Source organism: Pocillopora damicornis, chromosome 11, assembly GCF_964200805.1.
Source record: "Pocillopora damicornis chromosome 11, jaPocDami1.2, whole genome shotgun sequence".
NCBI classification, from domain to species: domain Eukaryota; kingdom Metazoa; phylum Cnidaria; class Anthozoa; order Scleractinia; family Pocilloporidae; genus Pocillopora; species Pocillopora damicornis.
This window is the reverse complement of record NC_142680.1, coordinates 22,264,267-22,288,931: the sequence shown is the minus strand read 5'-3', so window position 1 is coordinate 22,288,931 and position 24,665 is coordinate 22,264,267. Positions and strand designations below refer to the sequence as shown.

The 24,665-nt window shown below is 38.1% G+C and overlaps 4 protein-coding genes and 1 long non-coding RNA gene across 7 annotated transcripts in view; 2 read left to right on the top strand and 3 right to left on the bottom strand.

The window, feature by feature from the left end:
• The first annotated feature begins 414 nt into the window (after nt 1-414).
• On the top strand, nt 415-10,007 carry LOC113678409 (transient receptor potential cation channel subfamily V member 6). The gene is made up of 14 exons (XM_027195294.2): nt 415-859; nt 2,011-2,202; nt 2,774-3,060; nt 3,327-3,405; nt 4,424-4,678; nt 4,779-4,852; nt 5,336-5,518; nt 6,062-6,244; nt 6,714-6,860; nt 7,322-7,402; nt 7,819-7,999; nt 8,574-8,634; nt 9,081-9,147; nt 9,242-10,007. Exons 1-14 carry the CDS (start codon nt 671-673, stop codon nt 9,285-9,287), a joined length of 2,025 nt encoding a protein of 674 aa, XP_027051095.2. The 5' UTR covers nt 415-670; the 3' UTR covers nt 9,288-10,007.
• The window catches only part of LOC113678410 (uncharacterized), a 182,325-nt gene continuing 167,552 nt past the window's right edge, over nt 9,893-24,665 (bottom strand). Inside the window, exons 1-2 of one of the 3 annotated variants that reach the window (XM_027195295.2) lie at nt 12,709-12,834; nt 9,893-11,184 (exon numbers count right to left, since the gene is read on the bottom strand). In XM_027195295.2, coding sequence (XP_027051096.2) covers nt 10,716-11,174 — 459 coding nt within the window. In that variant the 5' untranslated portion in view covers nt 11,175-11,184; nt 12,709-12,834 and the 3' untranslated portion in view covers nt 9,893-10,715. Of the gene's footprint in view, nt 11,185-11,556; nt 11,685-12,708; nt 12,835-24,665 lie in introns of those variants that run through there. The other 2 variants (XM_089187221.1, XM_089187220.1) reach the window with 2 other exon arrangements.
• Nucleotides 13,127-15,230, bottom strand: LOC149038297 (melanocyte-stimulating hormone receptor-like). The gene has a single exon (XM_089187199.1). It carries the CDS (start codon nt 14,408-14,410, stop codon nt 13,475-13,477), a length of 936 nt encoding a protein of 311 aa, XP_089043325.1. The 5' UTR covers nt 14,411-15,230; the 3' UTR covers nt 13,127-13,474.
• On the bottom strand, nt 16,931-18,591 carry LOC149038296 (melanocyte-stimulating hormone receptor-like). The gene has a single exon (XM_089187207.1). It carries the CDS (start codon nt 18,446-18,448, stop codon nt 17,519-17,521), a length of 930 nt encoding a protein of 309 aa, XP_089043333.1. The 5' UTR covers nt 18,449-18,591; the 3' UTR covers nt 16,931-17,518.
• LOC149038295 (uncharacterized) lies at nt 21,730-23,111 on the top strand. The gene is made up of 2 exons (XR_016181065.1): nt 21,730-21,981; nt 22,455-23,111. It is a non-coding gene; the product is annotated as an uncharacterized LOC149038295 (long non-coding RNA).

The following is a 24,665-nucleotide window of genomic DNA, read 5'->3' as shown; positions in this document are numbered from 1 at the left end:
TTTTGCAGTGTAAAGATAATTTCTTGAAATAATTTTTTAAACAGATTTCTGCATTTTACAGTTCATTGGCACTAAATAAACACTGAAATGGCTTCCTACGAAATTGTACAACAGTGCGAGTTTTTGTCCTTCATTGTAAAGGACATAAAGGAAGATTTTGCCTTTTGTATCACTAACGAGACTTAGCGTGTTTCCTCCTAGGATTAACTCATACAGCGACTTGAGCAATTTCTACAACTTCTTAAACATCCTTTATTCCCAAGCCATTACCTATACTAATTTTTAATTTGTGTTTTAAGACCAATTAACGAAATTCCGAAAAATTCTGCGATATCCCTGTAAACAGCGAGGGTGTAGTAAGCTGCCTGATTCGAAAATCACCTCGTTCCCTACCGGAAGCAAAATGTACGAGATGCGCGAGACCGGAAGCCAGGAAGTTGTTAACACGGCGTGGGCTTTATTTGACAGAAAAGGCGCATTTTGATTAGACAGCCGGTCATCCGCATTTTTATATGATCATTACGCCTGTTTATGTGTTTGTCCATCTGTAAACGACGCCCGACTTTTCTTCTACTTCATTTCGAAAATGTGTGCTAATATTGATGTCTTTGTGGAACTCAAAGGACTGTAAACCTTTTCAGTTGGCATTGTTTGTGTTTTGAGTGCTATTATGGCAGAAGCGAGATCGACGGGAAAAATTACTTATGTGACTTTGTCCCTGGAAGATGTGCGAGGATCAAAACGCAGCGATAATGAGAGCGAGGACACAGAAAGTAAAAAAGAGACAGTTTATTCAATGTATACGCAGAGTTTTATGGATGATTACTTGATCGAGTTCAGCGAAGTCTTTCGAAGAAAGGTAACAGCTTATGAAGCGAGGATCATAACGTCGATTATGTTCAATGTGTTATTTGAGGTTTCATGTTCATTCGAGAAAATTTATTTTTAGTCAGAAGTTCCTCGTTGTAACTTTGCGAGCAGTGTCTTTCTTGCGAGCAGGTGTTATGGAATCGAGGGGGTGGAGGGAGGGGCAGAGAAGGGGACCGGAGTAGGGAATTGAAAACTCACTTACAGAAGCGACTGGGAAGGATGTTTGTAACAACGAGTAAAATGATCAGGCCAAAATAAAGAAATAAAATTTATTTTACAAGGCTTTTGAGGGAAATACTAATTCATGCAGCATCTTTCTGAGAAAATGTCTTCACTTGAATCCAAGATTGCTTTAGTTAGCTTATAAACCTTTTTGCTCCCATGAGTGACCAAGACAGAATTTCTCCTTACAATATCAATTCAATATCAAGCAGATAAGTGATGAGAATAAAGATTTTTGAATAATTTTTAAATAAGGGGATAATTAGTTGATCCACTACCAAATTCTCTTAATTAATGACATAAAAAATTATATAGCAGATTAAGTAAGGAGAATTACAAATAAGATCTTAGGGACAAAACTGAGTGATAGTTGGACATGTTGGAAATCTTGGTTGTGATTCAGTAGCAGTATTATATTCAAATTGAAAATGGGGCAATTTTAGAGATTAGTTAAAAGACACAGGCACTTCAAGAAAGTTAAGCCAAAAAAACAGATGTTGGTTTAAAACCAAACAACACAATCAGTATAGCTGTCTTGTAGAACCTCAGTAAACTGCCTGTTTATTTATTCAAACAAATACTCTGTGAATACTTTTTTGTAAGTGTTCATTGGTGAAAAGTTCTTTCAAATTCTAAGCTTAAAACATGTTACGATGTGTTATGATTTGTTTGACAGCCTGCCTTAATTGGTTATTTGCTTAATTAAATATGCAGTGATTTTACTGCTTACAGAATTGCCTCCAAAATGGCATGTTGAGTTTCTTGTAACACAGAACAACATGAAACAAAACGCAAACTGTCAAAATTCCAACCTTTTTTTTTTGTAGTGTTGATATGGTATTCAGAGTGGTCCCTTAAAAGTTTGTGACCTTTAGAGAGTTGTTTTCAGCTCTGTGATAAGTTTTTCACTTAATGCAGGTGCGTGCGAAGTATTGTTCTACTGAGGAAATATCTTGGAGTGATGCGTCAGATGAGGTAAAAGTTGAAATCTTGATTGCAAGATTTGAGGATGGAGGAAGGCAATTTTCAGAAGATCCTCTTCTAGTGTTACTCAAGAAATGGCCTGCAAGTGAAACATTTTCTGATAATCCAAGATTAATAGAGGCAGAGGTATGTTTTAAACTGTTGTTACATCAATTTTGAAATTGGTGGTAATCCTAGCAATCTGATTGGCTCTCAGTAGTGCCATTAGTTAGGAATCGCATTGAAATTGCTATACATTGCAATTTTCCTCAACCAGTGAGAATGGAACAATTGAACTCATCTAGTCAGATTTCAGATTACAGCACAGTGTCTAGTTTGAAAATTGCACTCTTTTTTTAGTTTATTATTATAACTGTTGGATCAAAAAGATATTGGTGCTTGCCAATGATATAAAGTGGAAAATTTAAACGTACCTGTATTTTTCCACAAATCATTTGGATCCATTGTGTGCTCATGAAATTTTTCAATCATGCATTTGATTTCGGATGGGGTTGTAACTTCTCCTTACATATCAATACAGTAGTGAGTGAACTGGTGATGAGAATAGACATTGTTTATCAGCTCCATGGTGTTATCTGAATAGAAAACCAAATTCTCTCAACTTATATTTATGAAAATGTTCACCCTCTGCATGGGAGAATCTCACATCCGAATTTAGTAGTTAAAAGTGGTCATTATGTTTCTCTTTTATACCCAGATAAATCGTCTGGTCAAAATAATTTTCTGCAAAGATGAAGCTAAGAAATACAAGTTTTTCAAAGACAAAAAAGAGCTGTCGTGGAAGACACCACTTCACCTGGTTGCAGAGTTAAACTTCACGTCTGTGGCACAAACTATTTTAAGTCACTACCCTGGACAGCTGTACATAACAACAAATCCACATGCAGGAAATGATAATAGCAGAAGCATTCCTCTTAAGTTGGCATTGAAACGACGCAATGATGAAGTTTCAACTCTGATGATAGAGCACATGGGATCTGAAAGGTATTGTGGATCAATATCAGTATCTGGGCAACTGCCCACCTACCCCTCCCCTCTGGGCAACTGCCCACCTACTCCTCCCCTAACCCAACTTGTTGTCAATTGACTGTTGTTGAGTTAGGGGAGGGGTAGGTGGGCAGTTGCCCAGATACTGATATTGATCTGGTATTGTTATACAAAAAATTAGTCATGATTGTTATTTAGCTGCTTGGATTAGTTTTTTAACTAAGTTATAGAGGTAGATATAAATTTGTTTTCCTATTCCATAGGGTCTTGAGGTTGTTCTCAGATAATGTCTATGACATCCCTTTGAGCTTTCAAGAGCTTGTGAAACACCCAAACATGAAGGTAGGTATTAAGGATAAGGAAAAAGCCTTGTTGTTAAAACTCCTGACAGCATATTTTTTTGTTTTGTTTTTTTTGTTTGCTCACTTGTACTTGGAAGGAATCACCATATTTTCAGGGGCAGGAAAATCAAAAATGCAACTTGGGCTTAGTCTTCCTTAACCCTTTAACTCCCAAGATCTCATTAGTAATTCTCCTTACTGTCTGCCAAATGATTCTTGTCATGTAAGTTTGGAGAATTTGGTATTGGATCAATTAGAAATCCCATGATTGATATTTTTCTTTATTCTCATCACTTGTCTGCTTGATATTGTATAGTTATACTAAGGAGAAATTCCGTCTTGGTCACTCATGGGAGTTTAGGGGTTAAGTGATTTCCTATGGAAATATATTGAATAATTCCGTTCAGTAGATATTAATAAGAAATTAATAAATTATGAATAAACCCACCCAAACCAAGCAAAGACAAAAAGAGGAGTTTTACACTTAAAAGAAAGTCTATACGGTATCCAGATCAACAACTTCTTGACCACTGGAAATGAACTTTATTTTATTACTTTTTGGCTGCAAATTAAGAGTCTTGTTATCTCATTGTCAGTGATGTAACCCAACAACCTGTTCCACCACTGCTCCTCTCTCCTACCTCACCCAGTATTCTCCCTCCCCTTCCCTTCCTTCATCCTGTACTAAAGATGGAGCTCTTTGAGGTGTGGGAGGTTCATCTTGCATATTGAGCAAGGTGCATACTTTTAAAAAATTCTTTTTTATCTCCGCTTTTTGAACACAGGCCCGAGCTGTTCAAATGAAAAAGTCCTATCACATTTTATTTGCCAAGCATGATCCTAATAAAAAGATTTAAAAAGACTAGGAACTACACTGCATATTTTGTCCAGCCAATTTTACGCTACGGTTGCTATATCGTTGGCATCGAGGCCCGAAGAATGTTCGTCTCTGCGTTCTGGTTTTGAATTACCGGAGTTATATCCTCTACTCAGACTGGTCATATAATCTTCTTCTTTAGAAAACTGTTACAGCTGTCCTCAACTGTATGATCAGTCCTGATTGGCGACATTTACCCAAATTCAGGGAGGACTCTTCTTTGGAAATGAAGAAGGACATCGAGCTTGCTTGGAGCTCAGAACCGAGCGATCCAATCAGTTATCAATTTTCCTACAAAATCTTGGACGGTGATGAAAGCGGCAGAGACCCCACACATGATGATTTCGACTGGATGTCAAAGTCTTGCCTGTTCTTGATCGCGAACAGTGGAAATAAGGTAAAATAACCGGCTCGCTTCTACGTTTTGATAATCCTTAGAAAGTACGTTTAGAGCTAATTGCATTTGATTGACGTATCATATTATTTAACTGACACAGGAAGCCATTCAACATCCAGTGGTTCGACGACTTGTCAAAAGGAAATGGATCAACTATGGTCATTTTTGGTTCAGGTGAGATAATTTCGACATACTAGTCATTAGAGCTTGGTAAATATGTCGTGTTCAAGAACACACCATTATATTACCGCACGTTAAGGAGCAATGCCTTATTTATTCAAAATCATAATTTGCAAACCGCGATGATCTTCTTTATCGTGAACTATCTTGGGTTAGTTCCTTTCTAGATTTTTCGCTGTTTTTTTAGTTTGAGTTTCTTTGTAGGCCGTTGAATGCGTGGAGGAACCCCTTGGGATAGCAATCAAACAAAATAAGTATTGATGGGTCGTAAGGGAACAAGGATGTTTGAAATTGGGTGACGTTGACTTGGATAATAGAACAGGGTTTTTTTTGTCTTCATCAGGGACGTTTACCTACCCCCCCTGGAAAACACCAAAAGCCACGCCTATTCGATAAGCTATGAACAGTAGGAGCAATGTCTTTTAAGATAAACAAGCCGTGGACTCATCACTTGCTTTTGAACTTTTTCTTCCTCAGTGTTCAGACCGGTCTGTACCTAATGTTTCTCTTGCTGTTGTCGTTCTCTTTGCTTTACGGCGCAACTAAATCAGACCCAACAAAATACCAGGGAAGTGCGGACGGGCTAAGAATGATCTGCGAGATTTTTGTTGTCGTGTGGATTGCGGCCTACATTGCTGACGAGGTTAACGAAATCGAAAAGTAAGTACATCATCAGTGCTTACAATTTTTTTTTCATGTTCTTTCGATCGCGTTTGGGATCGTCCGTGCAATGGTAGTTCAAATTGACAGTGACTGACGTATCGACAAAGCTCAGACGAGATTGTCAGCATCAGTCAGGGTAAAGTGAAGAAGTTTCTGTTTTTGGTATTTTTCTCAGACGAATAAGTCTCACTATGAAAGATAGACCTCTTTTGAGGTCCGCACAGTAAGTCACGGAACAAGGTTTTCCCGCTCTATGGTCCAAGCGAAGCACGCGGGCTATAACTTCGAGTGGAAAAAACAAGGTTCGGTAACTTTTAGTACGGACAGAAAAAACGAAGTTAGTGAGATATTTATTATTTCTCTGAGCTTAAATAGAGGGGTAAGATTTCAATTCAAACTTTTGAATTTAGCGGACTGTAAAGTTAAATACTGTAATACCATCCCTGATATCCATTTGATTATGGCATTTTCTACCTTTTTTCTTTTCACGAGCTAAGAGGCTGAGCTAAGAAGTTTTTCCTTGTCTCGTTCGTCTTGTAGGAAACGCTGGAGTTACTTGAAAGTTCCACAAGTTTACTTCAATCTGTTTGACTGGCTTGGATTGATACTAATTCTGACAGTAATTCCTCTTCGATTTTCACGGCATGAAGGCCAGTGGGTTGTCGCCTCTGTGGGCTTTATATTCAACGTCCTTCGGCTTTTCAAGTATTCTTGTGTAACCAGGTAATTTGATGTTGTTGATATAACGCGTTTTTCGTACAGGTATTTTAAAACCATAGTCGGAGTAATCAGAGCGGCCAATCAGAAGAAAGTCGGTGAAAATCACAAGGAACCAATGAGAATTCGAAGTACAAACAGGCAAGTGACCTCAAACGCGGGAAAACGCGGGTGGCTAAGTCGCAGTGGGTTTGAGCTTTCGATCTGATTGGTTGAGAGGAAGGCGCGAACTTATTAAACCAATCATCGAGGAGCATTCGAGCTGAAAAAGGGAAATAGATCCGAAGCGCGGGAAAACGCCAGTAGTCTAGTCGCGATCTGTTTCAGCTTTCCAACAGATTTGTTAAGATGATGATGTGAGTTTTTTAGACCAATCATAGGGCGAGTTACGCAATGTCAAATGAATGCAAGGTTATTTGCGACTCCCAATTAAAAATTGCTCTGTTTGCTTTCATGTTTTGTATGTGTTTTGTAGGGCAACTGGACTGTATACAAAGACGCTAGCCAGGATTGTGTACCGTGATATTACTCGCTTCAGCTGCGTATTTCTCGTCGTATTCTTGGCTTTTTGTGGAGCGTTTTTCTTATCCTTACGTGTGACAAGTGATGTCAAAGTCTTTGGGTAAATATATTAGCTTTATGTTTGCGGATTTTCCTTCTGCTTGTATCAGTTGAAGTTAGTAAAGAGAACGAGTCGTAAATTAACCCAGAGCTGCACGAGTACTCGTCGTACTCACGCCGAAGATTGTTTCGCCGAATCTAATATGCTAGTAACCTTCGTCGAGTTACCGGAGATTTTACGATTCTTTTACCCACCAATTAGCGTTGCACACGTATTCACGTCTATGCCGAAGGTTGTTATGTCGGGTCCGTAGGTTCGTTATGTTGCCCTGTAACCTTTGAAAAGAAAATTTCAGGTCACTATCTGCCTTGGGGCTTGTAATCCAGCTGGAAAACTGGCATTGCTCTTTCTGGTGCATGCGTCAATTGGGCGTTCCATTTTTGACGCCAAGCGTGCAAAGTTGAGCGTCAAATGTAATCGTTTGAGCTTAGTAATTTTCATTACTCTTCTCTTTTATTTAGTGGTTTTGATATGGTTATGTTGAGTGGTGTCAGAGCTTTTGTGGAACAACAGCCGGCTGCAGACGATTATACAAAATTCAAGTAAGGTTTAATTAATTTTGAAAACTCGTGTGAATGGCCATATTTTAGTGTTTCACCCCTAGACCATTAAGTTAGAACCACACTGCACAGCGCAGATTCCTCTTGCTAACCGAATTCCGCGTTCTCTTTTATTGCACGCTTCGCGCTTGGTCTATAAATCTGAGCGGACTGAAAAAAAAACAAAAAAAACAAAAAAACAGGGTACCGAGGTTAGTAAAATATTTATTTTATCTCTTTTTTTTTTTTTTTTTTTTTCTTTTTCTCTGGGTTCACATTAGAAGGGGAAGATTTAAATTGAAACAAAAATTGGATTTAGCCGGCTGTACATTGAAATACGGTCACACACTCAGAGTTACTAGCTCGGTGTAGAGTTCTCCTCGGTGAAAATTAAGATGTTATTTTGTTTTCGTCATCAGATGGCTTCCACTGTTTGTTCTTCTGACGTACATGATGGCTGTTGTGGTGATACTTCTTAACATTCTGATCGCTCAAATCAGTAGCACCTACTGTGAGGCTAAGAAGAATGCCAGACTCCAGTATGATGTGGACAGAATGCTCATTATTACAAGACTAGAACACAGCAGATTCCACAAATTCGTAAGTTTGTTAATTTAAGACTTTGCCTAGTTTCTCTGCATTGCTTAAAGTTCTTATGGTAATGCTTTAATCCATTTGCGCAATTTCTATTTTTCTTTTAATACAAATAGTCTGATGAGGATCCTAGCATATGAAATTATTGCTGAGTAGAGTATACCTCCCAGTAATATTTTTCCTTAGTTACGCAAAACAAATGTATGTTCCCTCTTCACGTGCTTAACGCGACTTTGTTCTCAAATTTTGCTTCTGTTAGCCGTGAGCGCAGATCTATGAACTTTTTCTCGCGCTATGGATAACTTGCGTAGTCGTTAATATTCTGGCACTTTACGAAGGAAGTCCTGGTCCTACATTTTCCTTCGCCTGGCAGAGGGACGCGGCATAACATAAATTTTTAGCACTTTGTGAAACAAAGCTAGCTGCGAATTTTCCTGTTTAATGCATAGGGTCATGACAAGTTTTTTTCCGTAAGTGTGAGAACTCACCACAGCGATGGCTTGCACATCCCTTTCACGTTATGCAAAGGTTTGCTCCGTCCAGATTAAATATTTGCTTGTGTCTTCTTGTTATTTTACAGAATCTGCGGCTAAATTACTATCAGGAGGAAGAAATTATCGACGAGATGACTCTGGCAAAAGGTATACAATACACATAACGTTAAGATAAATAAATTCACGGAACAACAAAAAGCTTACACAAGTTCCGTCGCATCGACATTTTATACACACTGTCTGACTGTCTGATATAACCAGAAAAAAATAGTCTTGACGTCAAAGAAATCCCAAAATAATAGCTCAACATAGAAGAAACTGTTTAAAGAATTAGGAATAAATGTAAAAGAAACAAGATGGTTTGATTTTAAAACAATGAGAGTAGGTTGACGTACAATGGCTAACTTGTGACTCGCAACTGAGTTCAGCATCGTTTCGACTATTGTAGCTGACTGTATATAACAATCAATGAAGTATGAAACCAACAGTATCCGCATACTTTCCTTTGTTAAGCTTTCTGGAGCAGGTCTCTGTTTTAAATTGTGACTTTAGTAATTTAAAGGAAAGAAATGGTTATTCATGTTCAATGACAGATCTCTTAGAGTACAATGAAGACAGGTCGCCGTGGGAGACAGTTGAGGAGAAACTGGATGAAATCAGGTTTGTAACCGAATATTTTGTTCTCATGGGGATTATACTTTAGACATTATGGACTTTTAAAAAAATTGTTTTGGTTTTGTCTGTTTCTTTTCAGGGCTATCATGCGGAAGATCATTAAGCGAATACCTTTACAAGATTAAGATAAAGAGAGATGATGCGCTAGAAGATTGAACTTAAAGTGCACAAGAACGTAATCAGCTTCTTTGATCGAAATTTAAACAATTAGAACAAATTGCATTTCGAAAAACGTAGTTTAAAGAAAGGTGTTTTTAGTTTTGCCACATGAAAAACCAAAAATCAAAGATAAAATTCTGAGTTCGAACCCCAGGCCTTCATACTTTTGACTGCGGTGTTCTGCCACTGAGCTCTCAAGAACTCAAAGGTGAGCCAGGCCATTTCTAGAACGTAGTTAATCAACTTAATAAAAGCCAAAAGACTATTGACGGGCGACATGAAGCCTTATACGCATATTTTAGTCTCGTACCCAGACCTTTCACGGCCAAGCCTACATTTTAGTAACAGTCACACAGTGGGCTCTGGGTACGAAATTATGCATATTTTAACAAGAAGAAGAACGGTAATAGTCGAAACAAAGCTCACTTCTTGTTTTTAAAAAAAACTAAAGGATTCTATGTAACGAAGGCCAAAACAAAACCTTTTTATCACTTTATGACATCAGAAGCTGTGCAGTATGTAAAACTTCAACCTTAACTTTTTAACTAAGAGGCCAAGAGTGTACACGTAGTGTAAACTAGCCTTATATTTATTTACTGTAAATATCGATTACAAAGTGCAAAGTAGCCTAATTTGACAGATAAGATTAAAAAGTTTACATGTTAGTGAACGATGCAAATTTAAAACAGAGTGACTCATTTTCATGGCAGTACCGGTAAATAACTTTGGAGTCTTCACTGTAGTTCTAAACATGACAGGAAGCATACGATTCACCCTTTAACCCGGAAGAGTGACAAACATCTAATTTCTCCTTAAATCATGACCCTTAAATCACAAATTAAGGTTACGAGAATGAAGGAAATGATCAACAACTTCAAAAAAACTTGATTGTTAACAAATTCTCCTTGTCAGCACCTTAGGAACTTATGGAGAACATTAGGGAGAATATGCATACTGATGTTAGGGTGTAAACGGTTAAATGAGCGTGAGGAGAATATGGAAACACGAAGCGAAGGAGCTCCTGTCGTGCATGTTACCTCTTAAATCCAAGGGCGTGAAATACCTCGGAACACGTGCCACGTGCCACGAGCCACGTGCCACGAGCCACGAGCCACGTGCCACACGTGCCACGAGATCTAGTGTGAAGAGACTTTCGTATTTATTTATCAGTTTGTTTGTTTTTTGTTTGGTTCGTTAATTTGTGTTTTGTTTATATGTTGGTGTTTGTGTCTCTAACCATGTTTTTGTTTGTTTTCTCTCTGGTTTAGTCTATGTTTGGGTTGGTGTTTAGTTTTGTCTTTTTCAGTTTTCCGTTTTTGTTTTTGTTGCTTTTTAACAGTCGTTTGGTTCTGATAAAACCTCTCAACTACTCTATGACCAATGACCACTAAGTTTTATTTCTTGTTTTTCTTGACGATCCCTTTTATCGTGTCCACAATTTGTTCCACCTTTGGGTTGGCTTTCAACTCCAGCGACTCACTAACGTGGAAAATCCTCTTCGGAATTCGATCGTAAAACCATTGCTCTGGTCTCCATCCATAATGAATCACAATTACCCGCTTTGCCATCTCGTCTTCCTCCAAGAATGCTTTAGTGATACTGCCATCGAATACTACAAATTCTTCGTTAAAATCAAACGCTCCCTCCTGCAGAAACTTTTCGCTTTCTTGAGTGTAAACAAGAACGATGCATGGGCTTTGAAAAAGCTCATCCTCCAGAGTAGAATCGTCCTCCAGGGCGTCACTTACTGTACTAACTTTAGCTAAGGAGCCTAATTTCCCTTGAAGAAAATCTTTCAACTCCTTGCTGCGGGTTTGATCAGCTTGCGCGTAGAGAAAAAGCACGTTGGACATGATATTTGATCTACGAATTAACAGAAAATAATTAGTCCTTTTGTTAATTGAAAACCTGCGATAGTTTTTTCAAAACTCAGTATGATTCTATAACAAGGATCAATTAGGGAAAATTCATAATTCGTTGTTTCTTTATTCACGCGAATTTTAGACAAATTTACTGGTAACGTATACTTTACAAAGCATTTCATGCTTCACAAATTTGTAAGGGAAAACTTCAAATCTCTCTTCTTGTATTCAAGGTTTCAGGGAAACCTTGAGGTTTTCTCGGTATGAAAGGAAAAATTCACGGGTGACGCGTATTTCTGGAGGCAAATCATGTCACACTTCGGTTTATAAATTCACGAATCACGCTCGCTCTCCTGAAAAATTCACGCGTCACGTGTTAATTTTTGCGCCAATCACGCGTTACGTGTAAACTCTTGGCCGCACTCTAGTTAAGACGCCATCTTTGTTGATTTTAGGCGAGCGAGTGCTCAGTATTTTCGTAGCAATAATTATGGCCGCCATCTTCGATTTTCATGGCAGCGAAAGGCTGGGGAAATAATTTGTACCAAGGGGTCAGCCGACGGTCAAAAATAACGGAAGAGGTAGGGGTGGGGAGGTGAGGATAACCCGCCCTACCCCCACCGTCCACTCTAATTCCAAATCAAACATGATCGGTCGGATAAACAGTCGCGAGCTTATAACGTTCACTCGCACTGAAGGCTAAGCTTGAAGTATTAACTTTCAAATCGCCAGTCACGCATTCCCTGACACCACATGTAAGAAGAATGCGTGACAAGCCTTCTTGGAGGTTCTATCGCTGCCTGAGCGGTTGACCTTTGACTTTCTCGTTCCATCCATTTTCTTCAACTGAATTTAATTTATTTTCCAAAGAACGATAAAGTAATTGTAACCATAGGCACACGCTTCTGGCATACTTCAGAGGAAATGGGTTGTAAACTAAGCTTTTCTGGCTAATGATTTAAGCAGATAATCGATAACCTGATGAGCTACGCGATCAGATTTTAAAACAGATGCCGTCTAATCTGGTGTAATGCAGGAAACAAACATCTTTTTGTTATGTAATTTGTGGTTTCTGTTTATAGCAAGCAAAAGGTGATCGCTTCAAAATTGAGACAATTCTAATGAAATGAAACATACTGGTGCTACAAAAGGAAAGATCTATATGAATTGACGGGAAATATTTCATTTTTTTAAACTGGTAGAAACAGATATAAATCAGTGCTCGCTCAAAAGGTGATACTCATTGCGTTACCAGTTTGGAGTCGTCAAAGTGTTTGTTTAAACTTAAAATAATTTTCCACATTTAATTCGTTTGACGGTCTTCAATGCGGACTCATTTCAGCTTTTCAGTTTTTTGAAGCAAACGGTTTTGAAACATCTCTTGATGTTTCGCTAAATGTAGTCTTTAAATCGAACTAAACGCTTAGCGTCTCGCTCACTTAGAAAAAACCCACGTGGTCTGTCTCTTAATTCGCAGCTTTAAAACAAGCTTTAGCTTCAATAGACAATATCATTCGTTACCTACCTCTGCACTGTGTCGTTTTGGTCGACTGAACTTTTCAGTGGAAAATTTTGCGGCAGATTTCTTTAAAACTTTCATCACATGTGCAGCATTGTCAATCGATTCGTTCAATAAAAACTCGAATTACCGGAACTTCAAGAATGTGAAACAAGAGCCCTGTTTCAATTTTTTATGCCAGGTAGGATTTTAACAAGCGTACACGTACGTTCGAGAAGGTAGAGCCATTATTTCACGAGAAACTGAACAAATTTAGAATATTATTAACTCAGTATAGGTTATTTAAAGCTTGTTAACTTGTACGTTGTAAAATATATCGTTAATTAATTCAAAACATTCGTGATAATCCGTGTTAATGTTTAATTTAATGAAGGATCGATCGGCACTGGAGCAGCAACCCTCTGAAACCGCATCCCGCGTTGTCTTAAATAAAAACTGTTAAAGTCAATTTTATTTCTTTCGCTTTCTTATAATAACATTCATGAGAGTATAATTTAAGTCAAGAGATTATAAGACATTACATATCCTCTTGTACACGTATATCTTTCCTTGGATTAATAATTTATGCATTCAAAAAAAAGTTTAGTAGCATGAAAAATATTTTTTAAAAGTTTTGGTTTGTGTTTCCATTACCTTTCCTTTATTTTGTTTTACGTGACTAGCAAAAAATACTATCGACAGACCTCGAGCAAAAATTTAAGAGACAAGCGTTCTCTATCGGTCAGCTTTGCACTGAAAGTACTTATACGATCATATATAACTCGAGGATGGTTTAACTCCATGGACAGCAAAGTGCTTGTCTGATTGTCTGCTTCACTGCTCGTCTCACCTCACTAATCTTCCAGCAGTAAAGAAACGGGTTTAACGTCGAGTTAAAGTAAACAAGGATAATTGCCATTTTCAATGCGACGACTGAGTGTGATGAATATGTTGTACTATCAGTGACTACAGTTCTCACAATAAAGTATGGTGTGTGACAAACAACTAATACTGATTGTATCCACAGTGCACTGTGCACTGCTTTTCTGTATCGCGCCATGTTCAGTGCATTTGGTTGGCTCGGCTGTTGTTGAAATTGTGCCTGGTGATGTCTAAGAGTGCGAAATATCTTTGTGTACGAGGCGAGTGAAATAAGCAGCGAAAGTGGTATCAATATCCGGATATACAAAACGGTTTTACGCCGATCGAAAATGATGCATAAAGTGGCGACAAGACATAAAACCCAAAAGCTAGCTAGAGTGATATAAATACGCTTCAAAGTTACAATCTCTTTGTATCTCAGCCCCAACAACAGGGCAAGAAGCCTGTCCACGCTTATTACCGCCATCGTCAGCAAAGAAACTCCACATAATGCCACGCTTGTGATGTAAGCTGCTTCTATTGCGTAATGACAAAGGCTCCAGTGTTCGTGAACCACGGACATCAAATAAGTAACATGGAGAGGCTGAGCAACAAGACCAACCAACAGATCAGTTGTCGCCAGACAACGATACAAGAGTTTGGACGGCGGATGAAGGGAAGATTCTTTGTGAAGGGCAACAAGGATGAGAGAATTACCAAGAAATGCTGTGACGGCGAGGAAAATGTTGACTGCTGCGAAAGAAACTGATGCTGATTGAAGCCCACCCATGATCAAAGAGGGGGAGCATAGCAGTTCTCCAAATATTTTTGTCTTTGTTCCACCTCTGGTGAAATTTGTTGTCGACATAATTCTGCATTCGTTTCCCCTGTTCTTGCAACGAGAAATATTTCGTCTAAGCAGGACACGCCGAACTATGATAACTGAAACCTTTCATATAGACTTCCTCCCTCGCGTTTAATCATTTAAAATGCGTCAGAAATTTGCAGCTGTGGGATACCTCAGGTATGAAACTGATTCTGGTTGAAGCCCAACCAACAAAGAGGAGAGCATAGCAGTTCTTCAATTGTTTTCGTCTGTGTTCCAACTCTCTGAAATTTGTTGTAGGTTATCTAAGATTGCAACAAGTAATATGTCGTCTAAACAGCCCACATCCAGCCACGATCAATTACACCTCATACTTCAATAATGATATTTATACACACTGAGAATTCTTCATCAGTGTTTGCTCGTTTAAAATATGTCAGAAAATTGTCAGTTGTGTTCAAAAATTGAACCTTTGAAGTGCCTCAGGTATGAAATGGAAATAAGTAGAAAATGGAGAGACATCTGTGGTATCATTCTTTTAAAAGAACGACGAACAATCTCCTTTTATCTAGATCAACTGTCACTGATAGGGTGCTAACCTGGTGTCCATATTATTCGTGTGAAGTTCAGACTTGTGTCATTAGTAGCCATGAAAAATTGGAAATGAAAATTTCAAGCTGGCGCGATTTTATTTGGTCTTAGAAAAGTGCGATTTGAGACAATCTGCGAATGCATCAAACAATTTAAATGTAAATTTTGGTCACAGATGTAAACGTATTTTTAAAAGTTTGAATCAATTTGTAATGACAGGTTTTTTCTTTCCGCTTTTCGTCCCCGGACTGATATTAAAAACAAAACCGTAACACGATGTTATGACGCGCGCCATCGATTTTTTCAAACTCGTTCTCTACCAGCTTTTTCACTTTCGTCAGGAAAGTTATGATGATTTTTTTAACAAAAACTGTTTTGCCTATTTTTCCTATTTCGCCCCACGATGTTATTTCCTTTCTTCATCCCTTTGGTCAACAAGATAAGAGAAATGGGCGCTAACTGAAAATAAAGGAGGCGGAGAAACCATCAGCCATGATGGCACTACGCGCTCGGTATCGTTTTAATCCCAGAGTTCCATCGGGTACCAAAAAAAAATTTCTTTTCCTTTGATGCCAATTTTTATTCCAACTTTACATTTGACATTTTCGATCTACAATTTTTCTTCCTTTAATGTTAATTCCTTTGGCAAGCACACAGACATCGGTCAGTAATATTTCTGTTTGACGATATGATAAGGAAATTCTCTTTTGTCAGTTTTTGAATGACAGCATAAGCGGTTTCAACGGTGTATTTAAATATACTGTCATTCTTTTGGACCGGTAATTAAGTGCAAAGATTACCCCTGTATTGTGGTGAATTCTGAATTCCTAAAAAGCGTCATGGAACGAGTTCAAGGAAAAAGGAGCGAAAGTTAGGAACAGTTAATCACTCGGGTCGGTAGACATAGGATCAAGAAAACTTGAAGAAAACACAGACCAGCATTAAACTGGATATATCAAATATTTCAAAAGTTGACAATATTCTTGCCATGAGTTAATCTGTGAGAGCATCCAGAAAAATATTTCATTTTAGTTAACGCCAATTGCACAAGAACGATCCCTGAAACCCTATTTCCTACGTAACATTTCAAATAAAAACCTCCTCACTATTGTTTACACGTTTGAAATACGTCAGAAAATTGTTCGCTTTGTCAAAAAAGCTTTTTTTGTGCTTAACTTGTCATGTACATCACGTATGAAATAGGAATAAGAGGCAACTATTCAAAGACATCTTTAAAATTATTATTTCATGTTGCAACAAACAATCCCGCTTTATTTAGCTTGCGAGAAGGCACTCAATATTATGGCTTCAATGTGAATTGAATAAGTTTGAGGATGTAAGGCCAAAGATGCAAAGACTAGCTGACAGAAAAACTAGATGAATGACTTAATTAATTGCTAAGAGATGCGTCAATCCTTCCTCAGAAAGAGTTCTTTCCCAGGGAATTTTCTTTTCAGTACAGCGACGGTAGCTTTAAAACTAATCAAACAAAAAGATGTTTGTCGCAACCAGCTGTTGATTTTACTAGATAACGTTTCAGTTTAATTCAAATTAGCATTGAAAGGGAATTTCCTTGACAAACACAAAGACATGGGCTATATTTTTTTATTTTACAATGCGATATGAGACTCCTAGGTCTAAAAGATCTATTTTATCACTTCTTTAATGGGTGAAATAAACATGTCATTTTTAGGCCGATAATTAGATGGTACGGTATTGAAGCAAATTCTGAGCTCATAATAAAGCTTTGAAAACGAATAAAAAAAAACATTTGAGGAACTTTGGGACAGCAGTTAATCACTCGGAAATGGAGGAAATAAAATCCGTAGAACTCAGAGACAACCTAAAGATACACCAGTAAGAAACTGAACATATGGTGACCTCTATACAATAATACGAAACTTGTTTTTCGCCGTTGCCAATATAACTTCAGCACATCGATCGATCTGTAAAAAAATTCCATAACAAACAGAGATGATCAATTTTATTTCATATACTTTCGTAACTTTCAGTTAAATATACAAGTAACAGAAACTTCTTCACATAAGCTTTACGGGTAATTTTCTGATCACAAAACAAACAAATTCTAGTCTTAAACTTTACTGTCTATTTTGGCAATATGGCGTCAACATCAACGTCAAGCGCTTTCTTTTAATTACGAGTTTAATGAGTCGAAATAGTTTTCTCGAAACACACAACATCGGCCTCAAACACATCTCTTAAACTACTCTTCGAAGTTTTATCTGATACCTTCATATTGCTAAGAGAAGAAAACATGAAAGTAAAATGTTTGCATATCTTTTCTTCGATTATGACATCTTGTTTTTTTTAGCATAGCGGCAAGAAACCATATTTTTGAAAACACATAGCTACGGTTACCTAGTCTGTCGTTAAATTTTTCTCAGAGATATAAAGACTTTCGACAACAGCCTGTGCAACTATTCTATTGAGCCACTTATTTACTTTTATTCAAAAACGTATTTAACGACTGCTCTCTAATAATAATCATGACTTAATGAGTTTGCTTTGAAAGTCTGAAGAACTCGAGGAAGACCTAACTCAGCAAAGTGCTTCTCTAATTGTCTGCTTCACTGCTTGTCTCACCTCACTAATCTTCCAGCAGTAGAGGAACGGGTTTAACGTCGAGTTGAAGCAAAGTAAAATGATTGCTACTTTATATATGACGAATAAGAGAAATGAATATTTTTTGGTATGAGCAATCACAATATTCACTGTACATACTGGTGCATAACAAACAACTAATGCTAACTGCACCCAGAGTGCACTGTATACTGCCTTTCTGAATCGCGCCGTGTTCAGTGCACTTGTTTGGCTCAGCTGTTGTTGATCTCCTACTTGTGCTTGATGATATCTGAGAGTGCAAAAAATCTTTGTGTACGATGCGAATGATATTACCAGGCAAAATGACATAACTAGGGCGCTGTACAAAAAGATTATACGGAGATGAAAAATTCCACATAAAGAGGCGACAAGGGCAAAAACCCAAAAGGTAATTACAATAATATACGTGCGCTTCAAAGTTACAATTTGCTTGTATCGCAGTCCCAACAACAGGGCGAGAAGTCTGTCCAAGCTTATGGCCGTCATCGTCATCAAAGACACTAAAACAAATACATTGCCTGTGATGTAGGCTGCGTCCCTTGCGTATCGACAGAGGATCCAGTGTTCTTGAACCATGGAAATCCAATATAGAGCACTGAGAGGCAGGGAAACAAGACCAACTAACAGATCAGTTGTTGCCAGACAACAATACAGGAGTTTTGACGGCGGATGCAGGGAAGATTCCTTGTGAAGTGCCACAAGGATAATAAAATTTCCAGCAAATACTGTGATGGAGAGGAGAATGTCAACCGCTAAGAAGCAAATTGATAGTTGTTGTTGATGCTCACCCAGCAAAGAGGGAGAGCATAGCAGTTCTTCAAATAATTTCGTGTGACTTCTACCGCTACTGAAATTTGTTGTCGACATAATTCTGTCTTCAGTGTTTCCCTTTTCTCATAGGTTTCTGTTCTTGCAACGAAAAATGACAGCAAGGATTACTGTAGCTTTACTTCCTAACTAACAATCGCATGCTGACTTACTCATTTAAAATGCATCAGGAAATTTTCGATTGGATCAAAAAAAATTTTTTTTCCCGGGAACCTTTGGGTGCCTCTGTTATGAAATAGCAATAAAAGGCAATTATAGAAACATCTGTTATTTCAGTGTTTTTGCAGGGCGGCAAGAGTCGCTCTTTATCAGAATTAAATTTCATTATAATGGATGCAAATCGAGGGTCCATTCCTTTCGTGTGAAGTTGAGACTTGGATCATTATCAGCTACGGAAAGCTAAAAATGCAAAAGCTCACTCTGGTGATGTCAATTGTACTAGGAGAAAACTCGAATTTGTGACAATCACCGAATGTACTACGTAGAAAACACAACTATTCAACTATGCAAACTTGTTTCAAAATATTAACTGTGTATCTACCTGCGCTTTGTAAGTTTTTTTTCTCTCCGTTTCGTATCCGACTAGAATTAACAATAAAACAGTAACAGGATCAAGTTATCCCTTTGGCAAAACATTTTCTACAACTGTAAAAGGAAAGTTATTCAATTTTTGTTCCTGCGATTCTCTTGAGCAATTAACGATTCTACTTTTGTGATAACAGTTAGTTTCCAATTATGAAGTAAACAGGATAATTTATTAATCGAGATGGAAAATGAAGGGATGGGTGCTCAAAGCTTAACAACAGTCGATGAAAAATTTACAATTGTTCTAGGAGAGGCTTCGTCTTTACCAACTCTGACCCATATTTCAAACTTAAATGGTAAATGTTTATATTTATATATTAACTTTAGATCCATTGTTTTATTTTCGGACGGGAAAATTGCTGATAGACAAACCAACAACTCATCCAATTCTTTAATACAGAGTTAGAGTTTTATCCAGAAAATTTTCAATTTCTGCAGCTGATCAAACTACTAAAAGCGTTTGTGTGGGCTGCGACAAGTTTTTAATCTCAAAGGTATTCAGTTTTAGTACAAATTAGCACCAAAAGGTAATTTCGTTGACAAACAAATAGACATCGGTTGTACTACTGTTTGACAATACGATAGGAAAATTTTTTTTGTCATCTTTTTAAATGATGAAATAAGCAGTACATCAAGATAAGATGTCATCTGAGTGCCCAATTGAAATATTCTTCCTTTATTGAAGACAGTACTAAACAATAACGAGGAAAAGTTAGCCTATGTGACCCTTTGATCTAATTTTCTTTCTTCCTACGTCTGGTTATTGAGATAATTTAATTTAAGAGTCAAACATAAAGATAGACATCTTTGATACTATTAGTATTTCGCAATTATTTTAAACTCCGTCTTCTCAGGTAGAAATTAGCCTTTAGCTAAGCGGAGGAGATGGAGTCTTACGTTAAATCTCGGAAAAATTTAAGAGCTAATGTCAACAAACATTAGACAAACAGCGGCAAGTCACCCAAAATTGTTTTCACTCATACTTTCATATTTTGTAGCCCAATATGTCCTAATAATTGTGGTGTAGATTTTTGTGAGAATATATTTTCTTTTTCGAGAAATAATTTTTTTAGCTCGACCGCTCAAATATGCAAATTTTACCGTGAATGTTACTCGAGTTGTGTGACCTCGTGTAACGAATATACTTGACCTCCGCTATTTCTGACAACATAATCCTTTGTTGTATCATCTAAACTTAATCCCCTGTCATTATTGAAGCTGGCAAAGAAACATTTATTTTTTGGTGAATATTTTTGTCCGAAATACTTTTTATATGTCGAAAAGTAGCATCAAGACAAAGACAGTTTAAACGATGACCGATATGACAAAATCTACTGAGCTTCTAGCTTTTGAAATACAAAAGGATGGTTATGAAGTTACTGTAAAAAATTTCCTTGTGTATTTGTGTTGTTCTAACGTGAGACGAACTCAAAGTCGGACAAGATATACTTGCTAGCGACTATGAAATATACATTGTGCCTACTTGTCGCCACCGTTTACTGGCATAAATCACTACAACTGAAAATGAAGTTGATCTGATTTTTTCGCGAGCCGGCATCTTCAAAACGCCGAAAGATATCGATGATTTGACAATTTGCCCCACTCATAGATCAAATCTCGGTGTTGGGTGGAGTCGTGGTTCCAATAGCAGATGTAGAGTGCCAAAAGAAGTGTTCGGCCATGGTGAAGGCAGGGTAAAGTCCAAAAGGAGATAGGGGAATTGGCAAGCGTGTTTCACGGATAATACCCACGGTATCCGGAAAATTCTTACAACCTGGCTCCGGTAAGTACGCTACTTACCACCGTGTGCAAAATTACGCCTCCCGTCAGACTTAAGTCTCGACTGGGAATTGGTCAGTAGGCTACCAAAAATCCAGACAGAGGCGGAGTTTTCTATACTTATGTCTGAACACTTTGTTGGCTTCCCGCCGTCTGGCGGGACGCGTAATTATGCACACAGTAGTAAAGGGCCCTCCCGTACTAGCTATTAGACGCTGAAAAAACTTGTTTCTCTTCACCAAAAATCACATCAAATTTGTCCTTGCTTAATTTGAAGCACGCTGCACGTATCAGCATCCCCCGGGGGACCCTGTACATAAGACAAAAATCTTCCTAGTAATGCATATTTCAGGATTTTTTCTTTGAGCGAAAAAACACCCTAAAAGGTACCAACTACGTCTGTGGTAGTCCACTTAAGTTTCAGACACCGTAAAAGGTACCAGATCGCTGATTTTGACCCCTAAAAGATACGACAAGCATCCTCACCCATTTGTCATCGCCTAACCCTTCTCCCCCCACCCCCAGGTCAGCACCTAAAAAACAAAAAAAATGTGATTTACCAACTACGAGCTGTCAATTTCACCTCGTAAAATTCACGTGAACTGGTTAATCAATTATAAAAACCTTTAGGCACTTATCTGTCTGATTTTTATGGTTGACACAGGAGCTCATTACCCTAATGGATTCCTGTTGACAAAATCTGTCTTGTTAGGAGGCAGGACGGCCGTACTTTTGAAGTTTTGTTCGTCTTAACATAATTTGGCAGGGATTAAAGGGCATGTAAACCCAAAAATACATGTTTTTCTTATACTATGTAAAAAGTGGCGTAGAAAACGAATTTGAAATTAGTTTTGTCCAATTCGACTTATTTTAGGAGAAAATCGGCATTATCAACTGAAATTCCATTTCTGGTAAAAACAATAGCGAGAAGTCGTGACGTAAGCGGTGGAACCAAAATATTGCGCAACACATATTTCCCAGTAGAACTGGTGTGGGAGTTCGTGTAAGTAGCGGTAGTTCGGAAGATGTTTTTTCAGAAGGTAGCGACTCGAATGCCTTAAGCTTAGTACATGACAGCGCTGGGGATAATCCAGAATCTTTAGGAGAGTCTGGGCCACGTCCGCCGCGTAGGGTTCACCGAAGCGATCCGCACGAAGACAGTACAGAACATGTCGACAGCGATGCGACCGTCTCGGAAACTCAGACTGGTATTTAATTTACTTTGTGATTTATTTGTATTTGACATGAAAATGCAATACAGCGAGGGTACAATCTAAAGGAATGCAACAGAATTTTTTTAAACTTGAGCTTCTGAGAGTGTTTTATATAAAATTATCAAAGGTGCGAGTGTGGAACTTGTCAACCAATGCCGAAAACTCATGAAGTGTTTGTTGTACGGAAATCGGGCAATTGTGGCAAAATGGCCTGAAACCCAGATAAGTTGTATCACTGAGCATCCAGGTTTTCAGTCAATTTGCCTCGATTTCTGGGTGCTGGAGACGGCCAAGTACGCTTACAGGCAGCAGTAAAGCACAGATAATCACACCAGAAACGACTAAGCTAAATATTTTCTGTTTCATCTGTTTTGTTACATTTTGAGATCGATTTACTTGAGTTGTTTCTGCCATTGATTTAATAATACAATACTAGAGCTAGTTGTTTTTCGCTTCTTTCCTGGCAGGAAATTTCGCTAAATTGCCTACAGATAGCTTGTTCGTTGGTGTTGGGGATATCTCAGCAAACACTTTAGGGTCGCTGTGCTATCTTGTGCGGTAAACAATATCCTTCATCTCAGAAGCATTTCCATCGATAAAACAAGTTGTATCATGTGCATTTCCTTGTATGGCCTTCATAATTATCCAACCCTGTTTGTGTTTGCTTCGATTTGCATTATTGAAAAGATAGTTTTGCAAGCTGAAATCAGGATCTTTTAAGTTGTACTCAAAATGATGAATATTGTCCTACTGACCTTTGAATGTATTTTCACTGCTGTGAAAACCGTGACACAAATTCTTCTGCTGTTTCTCTGCAGGGTTTCTCAAAGGAAGCACTAAGTGGGGCTGGCATGGATTTTCTTATAGAACATAAGGGTTGATTATGGGATCCTGTATAGAATTCTTTGTATAGAACCGACAAAATTCCAGATCACGTTATAACACACTGATATCAACGAATTCTCTTTCTTTGATACGTGTTTCGACAGGCAAAGGTTCAGACATGTCAGTGTCTTTTACGGGCTCAGCGCTGGCTCCCAAACAACTGGCTTCCCCATAATCTTTCATTAAATGAGAAAAAAGATGTTTTTAGAGAACCAATAAAGCTATTGTTGTTTAATTAACGAAACGTTCTCATGTAAATCGATTTTGTACTTTCTCTGTTGACCTCTAACTTTTGAAGAGCTCAACTTCTTTCTCAGTTTGGTCAGCCACTTCCGAATCCTCGTCGTCTGCCGACTGTACGGGTCGTTTTTCGTCTTCCGAATAATTTGCTTCTGGTGAGGCCTGAATCGTCGGTACAGCACCAGGAATAAAAATGACTGCTACAAACAACAGAACGTTCGAACGGCTCGACGAAATCGGCTATTTTCACTTGAACAAATTTCACAAATTGTCGCTTCAAATTTGCGTCATTTGGAAATATTTGCATTGTATGCCCAGTTTTGTTTGAATCAGTACAAAACTGGACGGCACAACGCTTCACCATTACGAAAAAATTGATTATATTGAAGCAAACTGTACGTAAAAAAATCATGACGAGACCAGCAAACAACGGCTGTAGAAAAGACTCCTTCGTGCCTCACGCGATTATAAAACGAGACTTTGGAGGATCCACCCGTGACGTCACAGGAAAGATGGCGAATGTTTCGAATTTGGAAGAGCTTTTACAAAGTGAAAATGGACTTTTGAGAATAAACGAATGGCACCTTTGGTGTACTTGATATATTTACTAAACATCTATGTGAAAAGAAAATGAACGTTTTTTGGGTTTACATGCCCTTTAAAATAACTGTTCGTCTGCATTTGTTAAAAAGAGTTTTGTACTAATTTTTTTCAAATTTTACAAAGACTTGCGTACTGCGGAGGGGCCCTAATTGTTTCAATTAAGCTCAATGTTGTTAGTTGTACAGTACGTCCATAATAACCGAGGTTATTAACCTGGAAGATGTTAACGTCGGAAATGTTGCACGCACGTTTGAAAACCTTCATTTGGTAAGTGTACGTTAGTCTGCGTAGCCAGTCATCCAAAGGGAGGGGAGGGTAGTCTCCTCTCCTCTCCTCTTCAGAGCCTTTTGCTCAGCTGGCTAAAAGAACATGTATCACGCAGCATAAACGCCCACCTATTTAATACTCGCTTTCCACGGTAAATTTTGTTAAAATTCCTTTCAAAGAAAGTGCATATCGCATATCTTCACTTTGGATTTGACAAAGAACAAAACATTCTGCACTACAGAATCTAAAATACTAAGCCACATGAGCTACATTAAGTAACATAAAACGTGCGCGCAGATCGAGCGCAGAGAAAGTCTAAGTGATATGTAGTTTTTCGAAGTTTCTTGGAAAAGTTCAAAGTTTTCTAAGGCCTAGACTTATACGCATTGTTGTTCTAGATTTAACCCATGTTGTGCTAGTTTACACTCTCGTACTTTCTTTTAAACTTTGCTTGGCGGTGTGATGAAGTTGTAAGCTTGGCCGTGCTGGCGAGGGTAAAGGAAAAGTTCTGTAATTTACCTTTATCGCCGGAACAAAGCGTCTCCGTTAAAAATAAGATGAGTTATCTCACTATAAAATAAGGCCAAGCTTAAAGCTTTCTCCGAAAACCCTCTTTCAACTGCATTACGCATTCAATTTGGAATTTAACTTTTCCTTCTTCACTTCACGTAATACACGCGTTT

Bases quoted from the DNA above. Each gene is read 5' to 3' on its own strand.
- LOC113678409 (XM_027195294.2), top strand. From the start codon at position 671: ATGGCAGAAGCGAGATCGACGGGAAAAATTACTTATGTGACTTTGTCC. The intron at 3,406-4,423 runs GTAGGTATTAAG...CTTCTTCTTTAG, and splicing joins TGAAACACCCAAACATGAAG to AAAACTGTTACAGCTGTCCT. The intron at 4,679-4,778 runs GTAAAATAACCG...TAACTGACACAG, and splicing joins TCGCGAACAGTGGAAATAAG to GAAGCCATTCAACATCCAGT.
- LOC149038297 (XM_089187199.1), bottom strand. From the start codon at position 14,410: ATGTCGACAACAAATTTCACCAGAGGTGGAACAAAGACAAAAATATTT.
- LOC149038296 (XM_089187207.1), bottom strand. From the start codon at position 18,448: ATGTCGACAACAAATTTCAGTAGCGGTAGAAGTCACACGAAATTATTT.